Below are 22,962 nucleotides of genomic sequence, written 5' to 3'. Positions count from 1 at the left end.
TGAAACGCGAACCAACTTACGCTAGATGGCGACTAAAAGGAATAAGGGCAATAGTATACATGAGAACCCCCTGATCTGCGTTTCTTCTGTGTTCTATTACCACTTCTACATGAAATACCATAAATTTTCTACATAGTGCAATAGTAAGAAGTATCCATGTGCATAAGACATTCAATATGCGTTTAATTCCCCACCCCCCCCCACACACTTAGTCATAGATAATGTACAAGGGCACTAAACATGCAGATATAAAGTACAGGTACGTTCTTTTTTATTTTCGTATCAGTCGATAAGTAAATAAAAGTCGCGGATATAGTATACGTAAGACCGTCTGAGTTCCAGAAGAAGCTGGACGCTCATACTTTTAGGGATTATTCATTGAGTATCTACGAACTTAGAAAGGGGGTAACAAACCCACTTTCATTTACTTACCCACTGATACGAAAATAAAAAAGAACGTACCTATTTGCCCTTGTACTTTATATGCTATAGCGCATTACATTATATGCAACAAGGATTTTGGTCTGCATCATGATATAAATCTAAAAATATTTAACATTTTTCGAATCGAAATCAACAAAATTTATTCTAGAAAGTAAAAATAGAATGTTAAGCACATATAATGAAGACAACGCAGTGATTTAATTTGGTAACGTATAAATATATAATATGAAGTATCCTCGCGCACGGAAGACAGGGGGTTCTCATGTATACTATTACCAAAGTCGCTTTGTTACCCCCTTTGTAAGTTCGTACATACTCAATTAATAAACCCTAAAGGTATGAGCGTCCTGCTCTTTCAGGAACTGATGCAGCTTCATGTCTACTATATCCGGGATAAGTTTTCAGGTTGAGTCAGGGCAGGTGCAAAACAAAGGGGCCCATATGATAGAGAGGAGATGCATCCAGCGATGGTGGATATGTGCGTAAACTACCTGACAACAACTAATTTACGTGCAATGGAATTTTCACCAATCCTTTCTCATCTTTCCTCTGCTTATTTTTACTAATTTTTTTCATTAGTAAGTCTTTTATTTAGGCAATTCATTCGTTATTTTGATTCAATGATTTCGTTTAGTTTATTCTGCTTTTTGAACGAATCTGTTGCAGTCGCTACGTCAGAATGACTTGTATAGCAGGGAATAGAGGTCACATTTCATCTTGCAGTAATCATTGATCGGGCAGTTAACTAAAACTACTTTTTTTTTTTTTTTTCAAGTTGGTAACTAAAAGTTACGGATGGCAATTAGTATCTCCCCCAACTCGTTTCATGGTTCCAGAACCGAGTCTTGTTTTTGTCTAAATTGTGATAAAGGTAGAAGTACAAGGGCCCTGGGGGCTTCTAACTCCCTTCGCTAGCTGTCCGTAGCTCAGCTGTATTTCGTAAAGTAAGTAACACACTGTGAATCTTATATGTGCAAGGGTAATTCTTTACTTTAGGTAAGGCAATGACAATAACCAATTAATCTGAGCCGGTTCACGCAATTATAGTTACAGTTCCCAAGAAGGAATGACAGAAAACAACGCGCCTTGCGGGGCTCTAACCCGCCTTCACTCGCTGACGCTCGTTTGGCAATACTATGTACTGACAGGATACCACAGATTGCCAGAGTAAAGAATTACCTGTGCGAGATTGGGGGAGATACTGAATATCAGCCAGTTTTTAATTTTGTCACTAAAAGTTACTTTTGGAGAAGGGAAGTAGGCATTGAAACTGGCCATGTGGAGACATTTTACGTACATAGCCACAAATAAGGCGTTGAAACAACTCAAAATGATTACCACTTTAGTGTGTTACTTGGGTGTTAATTCAACACAAACAACATTGCCTTCCGAGCATATCAGAAATAACTCGTTAGTAGCTGAAAGAATTTACATTCGTTTTTATTGTTTGGCATGAGCAAAGCTTTGCGCAATACATTTGGTATTTATGCCCAGTAACGAATAATATTCTATGTTTTCTGTAATCGGTCACAATAATATTGTTGTAAATCTGTGAATCGTCTGACAACAGTTATATGAATAATAGTTCTGTCATCTCCTGTTCTTACGTGCTAAGAGACAAGAATGACAGATAAGGAAAATAGATGGTAAACAGATGTGTACAGCTATCTATGTAACTGTTGCCAGACGATTCATAGGTTTACAATAATATTATTGTGACCGATTACCAAAAAAAAAAAAAAAAAAAAAAGTTATTCGTTACTTGGCGTAAATGACAAATGTATTGTGCAAAGCGTTGCTTATACCAAGCAATAAAAACCAATGCAAATTCTCTCAGCTAGTAACGAGTAATTTCTGATATACTGGAAAGGCGATGTGGTTGGTGTTGAATTACCCAAGTGACACACTAAAATGGTAGTCATTTTGAGTGGTTTCAACACGTCATTTTTTGCTGTGTAGGAAAAACCACAGAAGAAGAACTCATTAAACACATAAATCTAGCAATAAAAAATGCAAACCTTTCCAGAGAGAAACTCTTAATGTTAGGTAGTGATGGACCAAATAACAATAAAAAGGTTCACAGACTGATGAGGACATGAAAGCATTTAGGAAAAGGGGTTTGCTTGATATAGGAACATGTAACATACCAAAGTGCATAACGCATTCCAAAAAAGGACTCCGAGAATTTGGAATTGAAATGAGTGATTTTGTCATCGATGTGTACTGTTTTTTCAAGGGTTGGCCATCAAGGTGGGAAAATTTCACTAAGTTAGATTTATCAAATATGTGAGTTCAAGGTATCTTACACTTGAAAAATCACGTGAAAGAGTTCTTGAACTCCTCAGCGATCTGCAGGAGTATGTCCTCAAATTTCTTCATCTAAAGAAATCAGACCTCATGGCTACTGGAAAATACAAATCAGTTTCTAAAATTTTGAAAGACCCATCAATGAAAGCTGAGCTAAACTTGTTACGGATTTCAAGGATGACAAGTTTTGTCATCTCAAGTGCAAAACTTGTCAAGGATATCACAGAACTGCTTGAAGAGGAGGAGCCTCTTGTACATGTTCTGTACTCTAAACTTCAAACTGTTACCAAAGTTTTGTTGTTGCGGTTGGGGGCGCGGTGGCTCAGTGGTAGAGCGTTCACCTCCGGTGCTTGGGGTCCCTGGTTCGATCCCAGCTCGCGCCGTGTGGACTTTGTGGTGGGTAAAACACCGTTCTCGTGGGTTTTCTCGGGGTTCTCCCATTTCCTCCCACTTTCTTCATTCCACCGTTTCACTCATTTCTCATTATCACCGTCTCCTTTAGCCTAACCGGCATAACCGTGGGACGTTAAACTTAAAGATTTCGTTTTTGTTGTTGCGGTTTGTGAAGAAAGAAGTTGTTACGTCTTTAAACTGGATGAAAACTGCTGTAAGTGAAGAAAATCCGTTGCCTGTTGGTAAAGTGGAGTGTGGAGAAAAAGCAAGGAAGCCGCTGGAAGGAGAAAGATGTGCTTAGTTCCAAGAAAAATGTAGTCTCACTACGTGGCAATGTATAAACACACAGTGAAAACCATTGAAATTTCCCTAGAACTCAAATACTTGTCTCCATCCGGAAAATGTGAAGTAATTTGAGAGTGTTACGTATATTACAAATCTGGCAAAAGTTCTTCCCCTCAGCATTGACTTGGATTTACTGAATGATAAGTGGCAGTTACTTCAACTTGAGAATTTCTCAGGAAGTCTTCGCAGTGGCCAAATAAATGTTTAACAATCATGTGGTACCAAGACAAAATTGTAACAAACCAATTGTACAGAAAATACTTTTAATACCACTTAATCTAGATGCTAAGTATTAATTATGTTACTTTAATTTTGTATTATTGAACATAATGAAAATATAGAAATTTGGCCTATCCCACCCAGATCAAAGTTGAAATATAAAACCATGCAAAGTATGTAATTAGCAATAAACATCTGAGCACAAGTAATACAATTCTTTTTTTACCTGACAAACTTAAGTAAAGTAATTTTTAATCTTAACATGTTAAAACATTATTTCAGCTATGATCAAGCATTCCCCATTTTGGTTCGGAAAAAAATGTGAAATTCAATTTATGTCCAAGTTTGGCATGAAGGTTTACTCCCAAAGTACTTTTTGGTTAGATTTTTTTTACTTTTTCATGTGTTTTTGGTCACTCTTCAACTATTTAGAAAAGACCTGACCACTATAAGCCCTGTGATGGGAGTGAAATGTGCGCAGTGAGATTTGAATATTGTTATATTTGATGAATTATTTTCTCAGGAATTTCTCTAAAGCTTGTTTAAGTTGTGAAGTGAAATTAGCAACACACAAGAGAATTGTTTCAAATTTTGTTTGAGTGTAGGAATACTGAATTTAAGTAAGACTTGTATTTCTTGTGAGAAGGAGTACAAGTTATTTTCCATCTTTCGCGGAAAATCACTGAAAGTATCATGTATTTGTTATGTTAGATGATGTTCATCGTATTTGTAGCAAGTTCCCGTGCGAAGTGGCACTTATTTGAAGTACGACAAATACTATTGATTTGTTACATGTTTATCAGTGGTATTACGAAATACGAGAACATTATTATTAGTGAGTGCTCCTCTACGTCAAAGTTAAGTTCAAAATCTATTTGTGATTGACTGATCTACTACAAAGAAGGGCATTACTGCTGTATCGCTGGACCACACGAGAATCGAGAATTAAAGAATTACTATTTAGTTTCTCCCCAAAAATACTAAGTGTGAACGTGTGGCAGAAAAAGTAGTGCATAGCTGAAGCCGAGTCAGGGCAGGAGTGCAGTAGGGGAGAGCAAGCAGTGGCGAGGGATTGCGTCTGTAGGGAACAGGCGCGTCAGCGGTGGTGGGTATACGAATAAACGAGCATTGTGAATAAACACTTTATATGTTATAAAATGCATTGCTTAGGTGTTGCACAGGTTTGGGGGAGATACTAAATGCCATCCAAAAGAGTACTAAATTGTACTAAACTAGATTTGGTTAGTTGTTACTCTTGTTTCTTGTATTTTCAGTTTTCCACACTTACTTAAACTGTTCGTCTGTGTGGTACGCCATGCCGTTCACACAATTTCAACAACTGACATTCCTTATTTTTGTGTAACTCGATAAATGTCAAACACAATATGACATAATCTTGTTATTTACAAACCAATTCCGCTGCCTTTCCCATATTTGACCTCTCTGTCAAATAGTCTGTTCCGCCTCCGTATCCGAGAGTCATTGCAACTATTGCAAGTATGCGAAAAAAGAAGCTGCACATAAGAGAGAAATAAAGGAAACTATACTGAAAACAATGTTCATACAACAGTGGGACCGAGTTTTCTCGTTACAACGCTAGTAGCTGAAGAAGGAGCAGAGACAATTGCTTATTGGCTTCTAACGTAATCCACGCATTTGCTTTTGAATGCTCCACCAGGCATGCAATTAATTGATTTGGAAGCCAAAAAAAAATATGCCGTGCTAAATATGAAGCTTCTGAGTTATTTTATGAATATGGCTTTACAATCCTTTTTTTGTGATAAATTATTGAAAAACGTCGGAACAGTGGGATCATATGTGAAACACAGAGCATGCAAGGGAAATCATTTATTATATCACTGCCCTAAATGGGGCTTGATTCGGCCCACCCCTACCTGGCTACGCCCTTGCGTTCTATACTAGATTTATGCTTTTGATTAGCAACACTGATCATTGGTGGTCAAGAAAAAATTGGCGGTATAGAGTATCTTTGCGTTGTGATTTGAAGTGAATAGTTGTTTTATTGTTTAGTGTAGTATGAAGAAAATTACATTTATAACTAATAGACAAAGCCGTGGAAAGTGTTCGGCTGCAACAAGGTATAGTAACTTACTAACTTTTAGCAAATGATGACTGCGATAACAGTACCAGACACAAATTTAATTGATTTTTTTGTTAACAACTCCCATATTTCGGTTGACTTACGAGCAGCGTTGCTCTCTGAAAGGGAGACGATCTACCCCAAAGCTTTCCATAAAAACGACAGCTAGCAATCATTCACTAACATTTCAATCTTCGTGATATGACAGGTTTTCTTGGCTTTCTGGGTCCTCTGTAAGAAATAAAATATTCTGTTTCGTCGGCATTATGTCTGGGGCAAAGGGGCCAGAGTGGTATTCAAACAGTGTTTCTGATTTGGGTAGTTTCATAAAGCTAGAAAATATGAGTCATCGAAACATTTGCTGCATAGTAAACCTTTTCACTTCTTAGGGAGAACACGCATTGAACATGTATTTTATTGTATTGTATCGCACAAGAGACTAACTTTGTCATCCCCATTTGGAAATACCACGCTACGCTACTGGTAGACACTCTGAATGTTGTCTGTTTTTTGTAATCGCATCACGGAAAAATGGCTGAAACTTTAAAATTAATTTTTTTAAACATACTTAGTATTTACCTCGAGCTAGGGTAAACTTGGATAAGGGCGTAATTAGCAATTCTGCAATTTTTTCAGGAGAGCAGAAAAGCAAACGCCTTTATCCAATTAACCAACGTATTCACATACTATTTTTGGAAACAGGCGTTCGCTACGAAGCAGAGATATTACCTTAACAACACATGATATGCTCAAACTTGCAGAAAATACATCTATCTCATTTTACCAGAAATAGGTCCCTCCATACCCCCTTATCGAACCGCCCTTATTCAAATTACCCCTTCAATTAATGATACAAATAGAGTATAAGCCCCTCATGTTAGGAAGATGAAATACGTATGTAAGCTCTTCATTACAGACACGTGAACCAACATTTCCCAAAATTCCGGTTTTAAGAAGATGAAAGTTGCAATTTCTATATTTTTCGGCACATTGGTATAGACGTTGTCTGGTGTTTGTGATTGCATCACGATAGATATATTTTAGTTTAATATTTTTATTTATTTATTTATTTTGTTTGTTTATTGAACAAATTCCCCGAGACAACGTTACTTTGGTATTTTACACAGGAAATGTTAACAAACAGAAAAAAAAATACATACATATACACATTAAACTATTGGATGGCTACAGTTTTCTGGGATTCGGAAGGGATAGTGATGGCGTACTATCTTCCAAAGAAGGTGAATAGTGAATGGGAAGTACTATACAGGCCTTTTACGACAGTTGCGTGATAATATTCGGCAGGAGCATTGTGGGAAAACTGACAACAAGTATGTTTCTCCATCAAGACAATATCACTAGCCACAAACCAATCATTGCAATGGTAGCAATTGAGTCGTTTATGATGTTCTCGGGTCTAAACAAATGGTTTTAGTGGCTGCAAATCCGCGCAATTCTTCTGAGACAGTCCAAAGTGAAGCTCTTGGGCCAAGCTGTAGTTCTTCATCGCCTTGTGTTAACTCTATAGTTCCAAGAATGCAACAACAATATCTGAACACATTTGGGTTATGAAGTCAGTATGTTTCAATTATTCAGCGTCATCTTGCAGCTGCATTAAGGAAACTTTTGATGCAGTGTTTCTAGGTGGTGTTCCGACTGATTTTTCTTTAAATCCCAAAAAGATGCGATACTTAATAATTGATGCACTGGAACCATATTTTCAACAGATGATTTCAGATAATGTGGGAACCTCTTTTTATTCAGTGTGTTTTGACAAAATGACCAACGTAGAAGATAAAAATGAAATACGGAAATCAGTGCGATACTGGTCGGAAGGGAGGGGTGAAGTAGTTTCTAGACATTTGCAGACGTTCTTCGTTGGCAAAGCTGATGCACGAACTCCTCATGAAAAAATTCATTCTGTCATTAGTAAAGCGAACGTATCTGTTCACAAGGTTCTGATGATTGGCTCAGATGGGCCCAATGTAACAAGAAAGGCCACAAACTATTCAATGAAGATTTAATTGGAATGAGATCTCGCGGATTAGTTGACATTGGGACGTGTCCTCTTCATGTTATTCACAATGCATATCTTAAAGCCTTGCATACCTGTGGCGAAGATGCATCTGAATTAGCTTTAGCTGTTTACCACTATTTTGATGGATGGCCAGCCAGAGTGGAGGAATATATGAAGATTCAAGATGATCTGAAGTTACCTCAAAAGAATTCTTAAGCATTCTCCGTCTAGGTGACTGACTTTTATTTTCTTAAATTCATTCCATTTGTAAAGAATCACACTATTCTGCAGTCTAGTTCATACAAACAGATCTCCAGTCATTTACGTTGTTCAACAATCAAAGCGAAATTGTATTTTGTTAAATCTTCTGCAGAACTTTTTACAGGCTTCACGGAGAAATTTCAATAAGATTAACCTCTAATTCATATCCTGTACTCCCAGCTGCAATAACTGTTTTGGAAGCTGGGAAGACGTGTTTGTAAGTCTATTTCTGAAGATAACTATGATGTAAATGAGTTATTTGATCCTAAAAACAGTCCATGAAAGATATTGTTCTTTCACAGGATGTTAAAAATGAGCTTTCATGTCTTCCAGAAAAAGATGCTTTGGTGTTTATGGAAGGGGTTAAAGAGCGTTATGTTGCTGAGAGCAAATACTTAATTGAAAAGTTAATGAAATGTTGTGGTTTGATTAAAGCTTTGAGATGTTTAAATCCTTCTCTTGTGAAAAACCGAAAAAGTTGTCGAGATATATTTTTTCAGTTGCTAGAGAACTATCTATTGACACAAAAGATGATGTGCTTATTGATAAATGGAAGATGTTGCAGATGAAGACAGTACCAGGCTTCAAAGAAGAATTGATAGTTACTGGGATAAGATTTAAAGAAAACTAATGGAGCAGGACAACAGAAGTATCGAGAAGTTGGCAAAAGTTATTAAGATTACGTTGTCACTTTCACACGTGAATGTAGACGTTGAAAGGCGTTTTTCTGTATCCAGGTGGATTTTGACAGAGGACAAGGCTTCTAGCGAACGGACATTAAATGCAATTTTGGTGATTAAAGATACATTGAAAGCGTTCGGGAACAAAGCTGAACTGTTTCCCATGACACCTAAACTTATTGCTATGGGACAAAGCGCACATAAATATGTAACTAGAAAAGCAAAAGAGATTGTAAGAGGAGGACGAAAAGAAGAAAGGACTACGTTTAGCTAAAGAGACAGAAGAAAAGTTAAACAACCTGAAGAGTCTTGGAAGAAAATTGCAGACATGGAAAATAAGATTACTCAAACTGGGAGGGATTGTCAAGTAACTTCTGAAACATCTGACCGTCTCTTCAAAAACTAATGAATGATTGAAGAAGGCAATACGGAGGAGGAATTCTCAGGAAGTTACTCTTGCACAGGGCATGTTAGGGCATTCAAACCATACGCCAAAGTAAACAACAGAAATGGAAACTCTTCAACGAACTGTAGGAAAAAAAAAAAAGATAAAATAGTTTAATCACTCTTTTCTTTGTCAAGAAACATAAGAATGCTTGATGTATTTTTTTAATATCAACCATTACAATTCTGTAACATCTAGTTAATAGTTTTAATGTAATTTTAACTTTTACATTCCATCCAAGACCAGAAGCAAATGATTGAGGGTAAAGTTTTATTAGTCATTGTTTTGTATAGTAGTTACGTTGAGTATACTGTTAACTACGCTCTTTTCATTTTTTTTTTTTTTTTTCTGGCCTCAACCGGCCTTCTTTGGTATTATATTCCTTTTATAAAGAGATATACATAGAAATTTTTGGTGAAAAACCATGTATTAAGCATAAGGATGTCTTGATCATTTCGTGACTTGGTCTCTTTTAGTCTCTTTTAGGCCATTATAGTCTCTTTTCTCTCTTTTTTTAGGAGTGTTTTACCACTCCTAGCTCTTAAAACTCAAAAGGAGTTGGAAGGTTCTCATTTTGACACTGATGACGACGTCATGAATGCTGTAGATGAAATTTTACATGCCTTCGACAAATCATTTTTTACCAGCGGCATTAACCCACTTAAGCATCGATGGATAAAATGTGTTGACTATGTTGAAAAGTAATACTATCCATAAACGCTCTTATACTCTGCTCATAGGTAGGCTTAGAATTTTTGTAACTTGTAAATTTTTTTTTTTTTATTATTATTTTAATCAAGATATGAAAGGAATTACTTTGTTGTATTATCTTTTCTTGTTAGTAATGTTTAGGAAAGGGAGGAAGCTTATTTTATTTATTTATTTATTTTTTTAACTGTTCTAACAAATGAACTTATAAACGTGATTCATACAACCTTTGGTGACGTGTTGCGCGTTTGTGGATAAAGGGCAACATTGTTTTGCCTCTTTCAGTTAGCTAACTCGTGAAGGCAACAGCAATTCTCTCGAAAACAGCCGAAACCGAAACGGCTCCAGAGGGCGTGTTCTTTCCTATTTACACTTGCTGCTGAGGAATGTTTTCAAGTTTAAAACTTTTCAAGTTCATAAACGAAGCAGAATTCTTCACGACTTATGTTAGTAAACACGTCTTATCAAAAACGCAGTTGTGATAAATAAGATGAGCATTAACGTTACAAGTTAAAGAGGTGCTTATTAAGACTTTATAGATTTTTTTTTTTTTTTTTTTTTTTTAAGTTCCTTTAACGATGACGTAAATTGCAGAAGTGTATTCAGGTAAGTATAACTAAAAATCACTGATAATTTCAACCTAATGAAGACGATCAAAAGAAAAAAATGAATGGTGAAATAAATATGGTTAACCTTTGGGATTTAAAGGTTATGTCGTTTTTAATTTCTTTTATTTATTTATTTATCATAAACAAGTAACCGTGGGAAAAAATCAATTTCACATTTTTTAGAAGCTAGCCAACCTAAAGGAATATATCACACGGTACGTTTCCTACTTAACATTCTCAAACTAAATCTAAGATGACCGCCGAGATATTTTCACACTTTTCCACATAGCACTCTACACCTATTATCCAGGATCTACAATTCGATCTCAATTCTTCAAATAATTCTCTAATTACATGTGTGTTTTCATATTTTGCTTTCAACTATTTTTCAGCAGGCCGTCAACAATGCAACTAATTATTAGGGTCCTAGACATTTAAAAACCTCACATTTTTATTTCACTTAATCTTCGGGCATACTTTCAAGTTCATTATGAAACAGAAAGGAAAGAAAACACTCGGATATTGTGTAGTCATTTCCACGGTAAATCAGTTCGCACGCATATTATCAATCTACGCAACTTTAGGCATGTGCCACGGACATCCAGAACATCTTAAGGAATGATTTAGAGCATGAAAAGTGAAAAAATCTTTTCTAATTGCTGGACTATCCTTAATCTGCACTGCTTTGGTAGTCCCAAGACGCGCAAGGTTGATGAAACAGTTCCTCATAACCTACATTCTTTGTTCATTTTTGATAAAACTTTGATTTGGATTAGTTCATTATTCACTGAGTTGTGACGGTTTTCCAGGTACTCATACACAGTATTTACTAGTCACTTTCTGATACTTTGAAAATGTGTGGTAGAGAAAAAAAAATCGTACTATCCCATTTTATGGGGACGTACTTATATTCATGAATTGTGAGCTTCTCTTAGCAGGAAATGCATTCTTACTGCCTTAGTGCTTCGTAAGGAAGGAATTGCATTAATGGGTGCGAACCAACTTGTGATAGGCAGCTATTAAACAGCACGAATGCTATCTAATCAAATCAGGGCAGGAGCGCAAGTGGTAATGAGAGGATGCAGCCGTAGAAGCAAGTGCGTTGATCATGGCGGATATGCGCACGTCTCACTTTACCGCATTATCATGTTAAGCCATCAACTGATTTATTTCTGTTTTGTCATATGTTCGTCGGATTTCTGACATATTACATCACGCTTGAGTAACTCACACTCTTGCAAACATGTAATTACGTTCTTTTTCATACAACCTAGGAATATGAGGAATTCTTAAAACCATAATGTTTTATCCTTTTCCACCTCATGTAATTCAACTTGCTGTTTCAATTTTCTTTGATATTTGAACACAACAGCACTCAGTTCCGCCATATCATAACACTGTTCTCAGACGCATCATCACTGCCAGTACGTTACTTTAGACAGCTCATTGAAATGGATCGTACAGATTTTGGACACTTTTCGGATACTTCGATCATTAACGATCACGACTTAACAGCACTGCTTATTATCGCTTCCATGTTCAACAGTACATTCTTATGTGCTTACAGGTGTAGATTTTGTATTACATATTCTCTCGTTTTACGCATACTACAGGTAAGATCCACATATATTCGGATTTCGGTGAAAGCAATACTTAACAAGTTTTGCTCTTTGTGAGGATTCAATTATTATTAGTTCTTCTTCATAATATAATGTTGAGTACTTCCAAAAACGAACTCTTATCTTGATCCTCTTACACCGATTCTATTTAGGATTCCACTTCCGCGATATTTCAGTCTACTCTGGAACTATGTTCACGTGCAATATACGACATAAGGAGAAACTATCGCTTCTGTTCCATTGTATAGACTGTTCGTTATCCTGAGAGAGAAAGTATTGCGGAAACCACATTTGTCAATAAATTATAGCACTTGTAGGTACAAAACTAATCGCAGGGCTCATAGCGAGTCATTTTTTTAAAAAAAGTAAATGTTACTTTTTTTCAAGTTGGTCACTAAAAGTTACTTTTTTTTTTCAAATTTGTCACTAAAAGTTACTTTTTTGGGAGGTAAAGTGACTTTTTCGTGTGTGATTTATGTTTTTCATTGGCAGTTTCTAAGAAAAATATAAAAATAAATGGAAAAAGGCAGAAACTTGTTACTCATTACTCTTCTGAAAGCTTCAATACTTGCTGCCACATGTGAAACTGTCAGCTTTATTTTCACTTCAGCTTTTATTCTTTCTAAAGCACAGTGGATGGTTGGTGGATGCTTAAGCTCTCAAGGTTGGGTTGAGAAACCTTCTGTGTCTATTCTTTCTTCTATCATGATAGTCTTTTAGTTTTCTCGTAATAGTTAATGCTCCGCTCAACGTTGTGTGTATGTGTTTGTGTGGTTCATCATGTTCGTCTTGTGTTACGCTTCTTGTATGTTCTTAAGAGTAGGTGATGAATTTGAATATGGCATGGCTTTGAAAACTCTCAATGCTAAGTTAAATATGTCTGGAATGAAGAAATTCTGAAATAGGCCAGAGCTGGTGAAGCTTCTTACATCTGCTAAGTCTGCTTACCGTAACTACAAAGCATACTTAGAAAACCTAAGACAGGAGGAAGCTCAAAAAGAAGAAGTAAAGAAGAAAAAATGAAACAAAACAGAGAGAGGTGATGGAGAAATTGACAAAGGAAAAAAGGGGCATGATGAGATTTTGGTCACTTTTTCGTGTACTTTTGGTCATTTTTCAACTATTTACAAGAGACCAGACCACTATGAGCTCTGTAATGGCTTTCTTGAACTTGAAACTCTTTTCAGTGAGAGTATATCAACAAATGTTTCAGTATCATTATCCCTAACCCTGAAAACTCACTTTGAAAAAATACCATTGCTGTAGCTGTAGAGGAACCATAAATAGATCGGAGTAAGTGGTGCAAGGTAAGATTTTGTATTTAGAGATGTGCTCTTGAGCTTCTGTCAGTAACTTCAGTACTTCTGTTTTATGATAAGTAAATTATTTCCATTGAAACCCATTTGGCACTATTACTAGCTTGGTGAATCTAAACATATTGCGTGTGATAAATAATCACAGGTTTTATGTCGCTTTAAGCAATGCTTCTCACTTGGCAGTATTTTTTTTTTTCTTTCTTTCGACAACCGTAAATAGAAAATATCCTAATTCTCCATATCCTTAGAAACTTCATCTTTACTTCGTGACTAAGATCGTTGAATTCAGCCGAATTATAGAAGAGAGAATTTCTGTAAATAGAGGATATAGGTAAGGTGGATTTTTTTAAAATTCGTATTCTTGGTGCGTTAAGTAATACTTATTAAAAAAGTTTCTTTTAGTGAAATATTTTAAATGTAGTTTGTTCAGCAAAATAGCACATGCATTCTATTTTTTCTTCCAGTAATTACAGCAAGAGCATGAATTGATTCTTAGCGTGATAGTTTAGAAACATGATCAGTCATGAAGACATCCACTGGCCAGAAAACTTCAAAGAAATCAAGGTGAGTTTATTGTTTTGCTCTCAGTTATTGAAGTTGGTATAAACTTGAATCTTAGTGATGTGTGTTCCTAAGAAGATAGGATACATGTAGATAAATAAATAGGGGTGGCTTATTGTACGAGGAACGATCAATAAGTTATTTACCTCGGTATATTTTTTCATCGTTCGAGAGCTGAGCGTGTAATTGCAGGCAAGTACATGTCCTGATATGCAGTTACAAATCAGCTGGCATTAAAAGCTTTAACTGAGAGCATGAGAATTGCAAAGCCGTGAGTCAAAAGTAAAAGTGTGTGTGATTTAGAGCGTTAGTCGTAATAAAATTCTTCACAAAGGAAGGGAAGAAGCCTAAAGAGACAAGTAAGTGAATTTGCTTGAGTGAATGTTTGGGCCAAGCTGTTTAATTGTGGGAGGGGATCGATTGAAAATCACCCACATTTAGGGCGGCATGCTGTGATATCTTCAAATAAAATATGTCAAAAATGAAGGGCATCTTTTTGCATGACAGTCGTGCTAAGGTCAATGTTGTGTTTCGCTTGGCGTTCATAGAGTCTTGGTGATATCTATCTCTCTATCGCTCTATCATTCATAGAGTCTTGGTGATATCAAAGCTCAGTTCCAGGTGGCTGCTGTGAATTCTGACTTCTGAGTAGAAATCTTTCGGCTGCAGTGATGCTGAGAGAACTTAGACATCCATTGAGAAAACTCAGAATACTTCCGCTTACACATTATTACGGGGGATAAAGCATGGCTCCACCGGTATGATCCTGAAACCAAACAATAATCCATTCCCCAGAAGTTTCGTGTGTAACAGCCACTGTAAAAAAAATCGTGGAAACTGTTTTCTGAGACATTTTTCATCGACATTTATTAATCTTTTTTATAATCCTGCCTTTTACAATTTTTAAACAGAATTAAACAACCAGTTACAAATTGTTTCTTAATAATGTATGTTTATATTTTTTTAAACTATTAATTATTTGTCCGTAATTTGGTTCCTTGGAATAATTTTGGTTTCTCGCTTGATTGATTTTTGTTTATCTCTTGATTGATTTTGGTTTCTGTCTTTTTGAGTTTGGTTTCTCTTAATAGAGTAATGTACAATAGAGTGAGAAAGAGGTAGCGGAAAGACCTTTTAAAAGATCAGTGAATAATATGACTATACATTATGTTTTTACTATGAACTTTGGATCAATCTTGCTTAACTTATTTCGTTGATTTTCCTTCCTAATGTAAGGCTTATGAAGTTAAGTAATAATCGTTAAAACACTATCTTTTTACTAGTTGGAGGGGGGACGGTGGTCAGTAGTAGAATGCTCACCTCTGGGCCAAGGGATCTGTGGTTCAGTCCCAGTAAGTTTGTGGTGGACAACATCATGTGCGTGAGTTTTGTCAGGTTCTTTCGTTTTCTTCTCCGCATTCTCGTTTCACCAATTCTTTCAAGAGTGTTCACTTTCATTAAGCATTCTTCTCTTAGCGTAAAGGGCATAATCAATAATGAAATGGAAATTGACTTATTTTAACCTCAAGTAATAGAAATAATTGGAGAATATTTTTTTTATCATAGTTGTTAATCCATGTAGTTTTTCAGAATATACATTATCTTCTTATTTATTGTTCTGGTAATTCATTTACTACTTTATTTACATAATATACACTTGCAAAGATCGGAATTAATGTGTTTATTACCTTATAAAGGCATAGTATGATGTATAGGTAAACCTACAAATAAATTATTGTGTTAAAAATATGTTGCATTGTTGCATAAAATGTGTTGTTTTACTGTGTTATTTAAATATGTTAATGAAGTGTAGGTCTATTTGGTACTTCAACTCTGGAAATTTGTTTCATTCTATTATCATTTACTTTTCAGGAATTGGACAAACTTCTAAGATGTAGTATTTGTTATGATTATATGAAGACGCCCCTTATCACAAATTGCTCTCATAATTGTAAGTATGTTAATTGTAAATTCAGCAACTGTTAATTAATATGAGTATAAAATTATTGAGTTATTTCACTACTGTAATATGTTTCAGGAGTTGCAAATTGAAGTGCTCCTTAAAATATCACGTGAGACCGGGATCTATTTCTCAAAACGGAAGTCTTGTAAATTAGTGCACTTCTTCGTGTAGTGTTTGCAAGTGCGAGTAAAAGTTAACCTACAGTTTATAATGGCCAAGTAAAAATTTCACTTCGACAAAGCGTTTTCGTATGATTAGGAGCGATATTTGGCATACATTAATGATGTCAACATGAAAAATCGTTGGTAGACCGTAAATGAAGTTCCGTGCTGTCAAGGACATTTCGGAAGGTTTAAAACAACCTTGCGACCCGAAACCGCACCACTGGGCATGTTGCGCCATGAATTAATAGTTGTAACTTTGAAGGAAGTAAAATATACGTATGATTAATATAAATGCTTAATGGCTGTAAGTTTATGTTTCTTCAATGTATAAAGACGATAACTCTGAATATTATATTTGAGATCATACGATCATTTTTATAGTGTAAGGGGTCTGTCCTGGTTCGTATATTAGTAATCTTCAAAATAATTCGAAACGTTCTAACACTTTCTTAGCTGGTTTTTAATAATTGACCCTGAGAAGCGTACATAAACAACTTTTCTGCATATTCAACAAGATGTCTACACCTTTTATACAGACACTTATTTTCTCGACAAGATGTCTACGTACATGTTCATTTACTTACGACGTTGCTATAGTAACAACAACTCTCTTATTTTAGTTACCGATTACAATAATAATATCTCGAAATCTCTATATATCTTTCTTTTCTTTATACATAGTATTGCTCAACTAATTCGCCTCTGATCCCTTTCTGTAAATTGGCACAGATTGTTAATAATACATACAACGTTATCGTTGTAATAGTAGTAAACGAAATATGAAATCACTCTCCAGGATATTGAAATTTAGGTCTAAATCAACATAATATATTAGCTTTACCAGCCGTACACATACTATATATACATGTGAATGCATAGTAAATGAGAAACTCCCTGGATGGGAAAATATTGTTGCTTTTTTTACATTTTACATTATATGAAATTTGTAGATCGTAACCTGGACAAGTCAGAAAATTCGTTCTCGCTAAATAAATGGGAACCCTGGTAAGGTAGTTTATAATAAATGATAATAAATTCGGTTACAACTCAACTGGTTAGTAACCCATTATGTACATTTTCAGTTAATTTACTAAACCAGCCACCGGCACTGATTTAACCACCGAGTAATAATTACCGTACTCGAAACCCGTGGCCAGTGCAGCAGGCATTGCAAAGAGGTGACAAAATTTAGTTTGAGAGAGGATCTAAACCTAGCATCCTTTGAATGTACAATATGGTACTAAGCAAAAATATTAACCCAATAAAAAGTTATACGAATGTTAGTTCAGTTTATAAAATTAAAGCCATAAACTACTGTGTTTGTGTATGTTAGTTTAATGGTAAACACAGTTTATTAAAACTTCATTGTTCACAGAATTCGTATGTTCTTTACTGCTATATTGTGTCGAAATGTTTGAAATAAGAAACTTTTGGATAGTAACTTATCTCTGAGTTTTAACGGTCTTAACAGATGTTATGTGGTTTTAGTTTATTTCATAAATAAAGAATTTTAGTCTATTCATAGATTTTAAATGATAAATTTGTTTCATAAAATTTGTTTACGTTTTCAGAACAGCTATTGCTAATACTGTTTTATAGAGTTAAATATCCCATAATTATGCACAGAGGCTGAGATTTTTTTTTTTAAATGATTTTTCTTCACGATACTATAAATTAAATATCTTTTTCGTGTTGTAATAGAAAAAGAAAGTTGGAATGTACTTTGAATCTTCATTAAAAGTGAAATGTTTGGGAAGCCCAAAATTTCCTAGGCAAAAAACCGTAGAAGAGACTCCACTTTTTCTTTCTTTTTTTCAGAATTTTTTTTCAAATCCTTAGGGGTTAAAAAAGGCATTCTTCAAGAATGGTACAGAAAAGAAGAAATGAACATAGACATTTGTACTACAAATTACAAGACAATTAAACATGTTTCCTTATCGACTTGTCTTTTTGAGAAATAGGCTCCAGAGTGAGTGGTTGGTAGAGCCCTCATGTATGCAATGCAGATACATGTATATATGAATTTTGTGAGTTATTGGTTTTCTTTAAGATAGAGTTTCCCAAACTGTGTCGTGGTTACTTTGCAGCGAAATATTTAGCAAGTTTCATGAAATTATATAGACATGCACAAATTATTAGTATATTGACTTTTCTGAACAAGATAACTGCATTAGTACTATCAGGGCGCTTTAACTTACAAGTGGTGGAACTGGGGAAGTACAATGTTTCTGCCGCTTGGTGGTGCTAGTGCTGTTTGGTGAAAGAGAAACTGAGGAGATGCCAGAAAATGCATTGCTTAGCGCAAGAAAAACACGTAAATATTTTTGCCCATATGCACACAATAGATGGAAAAAAAAAATAGTAACCATAAAAATGCATTTACACTTTTCAAAATAACAAACTGAAGCTCAGTATGTAGAAAAAGAAATTTTAAATTTAAATTTAAAAAGGAAATTGTTTTAAGAAATTCTACTTACCTTAGCTGGAGCAAAGTTTTGTCAATTTTCTCGCCGATTTTGCAACTGATGCAGATCTTCTTTCCCTTGACATTTCTTTCGCGCGAAAAATGAAACAACACTTAATGTAGTGAAATACTAACTTTGGTAAATACATGAACAGGTGATCCTCTGAACAACATAAATTTCGGAACACTGGTATTTCGTACAACATTACGTCACCCCAAAGTGCATCTTCTTTTTGTAGTTTCTGTTCCAACACCTTGTCGACGTGTCTTATTACATCATAAAATGCTATAGAGGGGTATTTGAGGTAACTATAATCGTTGCCCCCAAAGTCTTTTAACCGAGTAAGAATATGAACGGCATTTGTATCGCTTGGAGATTCAGAGTCACTTTGCAAAGATGACAAGCAATTTTTGCACGAAACAAGTTGTTTACTTGCACTGTGAAGCAAGTAGCCACACAAATAATAAATTACATTATTCCCCCTTACGGTTGTGCTCTGATCACTAGCGGATAAATTAAAAGGGTCTAATTCCGGTTCAATGTCAGTTAGTGTAATTGATTTCTTTATGTGGTCTTGAATGCCTTCCTTTAATTCCTTGCTTTTGTTTATCTCCATTTGAGCCATAGATCTTATCTGATGCGTAAAGGATGTTAACTTTCCATCAACGGAATCTTTACAGTTTGCTTTTGAAGAAAGTGCTCCTTTCACGGGTACGTATATGGACTGAAGCAGGTGAAGGTGGAAGAAATCAATTGATGTCGGATGATCATCACTACTCAAACCACGTATAAGACCAAAATGTCTTTCAGCAGGATCTTGGTTAAATTTAGCTGTTAAAAACATATTTGTAGCCTGAGGACCAAAGCAATTCACACAATTCAATAGTGCTTTTAACTGTTACTCGAAGAGATTCTAAAGTTTGTTTGGATGCAAAGGTGTTGTCTGAACGCTGAAGAATTTCGAAGAAAAGTATCAATACATTGTGAAGTTTGTCTCCTTTCCGAAGTCCTTCTATTGGGCGTTTGGAATTCAATGCGTCAAAAACTTGATTTATGTCTTGCGTGAATAACTGTATCTTCGCTGCTTTCGAAGCCGGGCACTCCAAGTTCTCGGTAAAATTTCATACCTGTTGCAACTGTTCTACTGAAAAGCTGTGTGGCTAATTTTACACTCATCTTCTGAAATGCCTTAGGGTTTATGTGAGAAGAAGTTAATTTCGGAACTACTCTCTTACTAGTGTGTGATTAGGTCTCGGAATCATATAGTTTTCTGTAGTAATCAAACCGCAAAGAACGACCATTGTAAATTACACTTCCAAATTTTTGAAAATTATTCCTAATACATTTGATGATATGACAAATGTCTCCCATTGCAAAAATTTGTCTATTGGCATCGCAGGGATTAGAAATGAAATTCCTTATATTGCCTAAATTTCCTGATATTCCTAAATTTTTCCAAGCCTTTTTGTTTGGTTGACTACCATCGCATGTGAAAGCCACTACCCTGACGTTATTATTTTCTAATTGGATAATCACTTGTAAGATGACTTTTGCAAGTGTATAACCATCAGTGACATTTTTGCTTAAGTAAATTGCAATGGGTTGCACCCACGATTTCATAAGAGGAGCGAGAAAAAATACTCAAGCATGGTCGCCTAAAACATTCTTATCTTCTTCTTTCGTGAATTCACCCATGTTCACAAAACCATCGAAACTACACTTGCTGGAATTGTATCTAATATCCTCACGTAATTTTACTTAATCAAAAATCAGAACACAATTACGACCATTTTCATCACTATCTTCCATGTCCTTAGCTATAGCTGAGAGAGCATGAGGATTTATGCCATAATTACATTTGAGACCGCGCAATAATTTACGTAGTAAAGAAACGGAAGGCAACGGTAACAAATGATGATTCGCACAATGTTCATATCCTTTCCTTGATTTTATTAACAAAAGCAAACTTTCCAAAATAAATTCTGATTCATAGCGCATTCCGCATTTCTTTGATTCATTCTTCTCCCAGCCCCCGCCAAGTGAACTTTGTGGTGGACAAACACCGTGTGCGTGGGTTTTCTCGGGGTTCTCCCGTTTCCTCCCACTTTCTTCATTCCACCATTTCATTCATCACTCATCATCACCGTCTCCTTTAGCCTAACCGGCATAACCGTGGGACGTAAAACTCAAAGATTTCATTTCATTTCATTTTGATTCATTCTTCTTTGTCATGGTACGAACGACTAGTTTTTGTTTGTCCGGTAGTCTTTCCGTTTTGTACTGTCTTATAATAGTTCGTAATTTTTCAATTTCTTTGATGTGATCACGTCGCTTCTTCTGGTTTCGAGTGAGCATGTGTTTTAATCGTTTCACTTCTCTACGAAGACGCATTACTTCATTTGCAAGGTTTTTTGAATTACTTGTACTTGAGCTTTCTTCAGCACTATAAACTACTGGTGTCGCACTACCTGGTTTTGGGTTCGAAATTACTTCCGATTTCTTTTTCTTCCGGGGAGAAGGGGGGCGCCGACGTTTAGAGGGGATTTTTCGTTTACGCGGGTTGAAACTTAAATAGTTTGGAATCCCGGGAAAATTATGCGGCACAGCATTTGGGTTTAGTTTCCATTTGTCACGTTTTATTTCCACTAGTTTCCCTTCTACTGTAAAAGAATTTACTTTCACTAACATGTCATCACTGAAATGTATATCACAAACACGATCATTCAGGGTTAACGCACGGTCACTTCTAGGAATTTTTCTGTTCCACTCGTCTAAACAATCTTTTGGAGGTCTAAAAAAATGCCTACCATCGCCTTTAGTATGTCCTGACTTACAACCTGGCACAAAACAACCTGGCATGATAAAAAAAGACTTATTTCAAATGGTTTTAAAACTCACACAAGAACCTCACCGGCACTAAAATTACACGTAGATATGTACTTTGTTTTCCCTCTGTTTTCACCAAACGAACGGCGCGCCGCATGGTGTTGGAATTTGGAACTATTTGGGTCTAACTACGGGGTCTTATGGAAGGTGCACCACTTGTAGTTTAAAGCGCCCTGGAACTATCAAAAATATGACTGTTGTCTCTGTAATATCTTTGCTGTATCGTTTATGGGATTCTCAGATCGACTTTTAAACCTTGTGGAGCAAATTAAGTTCATTTTAAACATTTATACTGTTATTATATAAGTGCATACTTATTGTATTCTATTTTTATGTTAATTTGTACTTAACCTGTTTTATGTCCTGGTACACTTAAGAAATAGATACATAACATTGATAACCGGTGAACAGTCTCCTAAGTTGAAGGTCGCTTAGAGGAGATTTAGAGACGGGATGCTATCGATAATTATGAGGTACAAATTTACGAACCAGGTAGCAATTGGGCTTCTACAATGAGGCAAGACAAAGACTGTTTCTTCGAAACGGACAAAAGTTCATGTTACTGACGTCCACAAGTAAAATCTAGATTGAACTAAGCTAAATTTCAGATATAGTGTGTTGCTTAGGAACTGAAAGAAACGAAGATCTAATCCCGGCTCAAGAGGTAATGTAGCCTAAAGTGAGGTACAGCAAAAATTCATGATCGACTTCTGTTAAGGAAATCACTTCAGAACATGAAATTAACCTTAAAACCACAAAAATATGCCGATGAGTATGGGCAGGAATTTCAAGAATTGTCCGGGGGAGAATATTTGCAAGTGGCTTGAAGGACGATAGTACCGTAAAAAAGAAGACTTTAACACATCTATGACGAAGAAAAACTGCTTCATTGGGTTAAGTTAGACCGACACTAGACCATTCAACAACGAAGAGGTAAACAAATACAGTACATTAATTCTAAAAGTAACACTATGAAACCTCTGAATAATGGACACCGATGGCACATGATTATTAGTCCGTAAATGAGAGGTCTCTGTTAAATTTAGATTACTTACAACTCATGCAGTAGTTGTATGTAGTATGTAGTAAGCACAAGTACATCAGTTATAATTGTAAATATGAGCCACTATCGAAATACTGTACTCAGTGTTCAAATTATGGCAAAGATTTCCCAACAAGATAAGAAGGAAAATGTTCCTCGTTGAATTTTTATCGTAAAATTAAAAGTTGTTCCTTAATATTTGAAGCTACAAGGGAAATAGGAGTGAATTTTTCAGAAAATGGAAGAGGTTCCACAGAGAATTTTTCGCTATACGACTGTCTATACTTACCGAAAGTTTTTGAGAATTTCCACCAGAAAACAGTTTATTGTAGACAGAGAAAAGAACTTAAAGTTCAGCTTGCAAGCCTCTATTCTGTGTTCTATTCTATTTACCATTGCGTTAACATATTACTAAGAA

At 35.6% G+C, this 22,962-nt stretch overlaps 1 protein-coding gene across 2 annotated transcripts in view; it reads left to right on the top strand.

Moving 5' to 3' along the window:
- Positions 1–22,962, top strand: part of LOC145662894 (uncharacterized) — a 65,715-nt gene that overhangs the window by 749 nt on the left and 42,004 nt on the right. For both annotated transcript variants that reach the window (XM_081728870.1, XM_081728871.1), the window contains exons 2-3: positions 13,928–14,027; positions 15,897–15,975. In XM_081728870.1, coding sequence (XP_081584996.1) covers positions 13,977–14,027; positions 15,897–15,975 — 130 coding nt within the window. In that variant the 5' untranslated portion in view covers positions 13,928–13,976. The remainder of the gene's footprint in view (positions 1–13,927; positions 14,028–15,896; positions 15,976–22,962) is intronic.

This window comes from Thermobia domestica, chromosome 10 (assembly GCF_964235325.1).
Source record: "Thermobia domestica chromosome 10, izTheDome1.hap1.1, whole genome shotgun sequence".
Classification (NCBI taxonomy): Eukaryota; Metazoa; Arthropoda; class Insecta; order Zygentoma; family Lepismatidae; genus Thermobia; species Thermobia domestica.
Note: the sequence above shows the minus strand (reverse complement) of the source record. Positions and strands in the feature narration are given on the sequence as shown.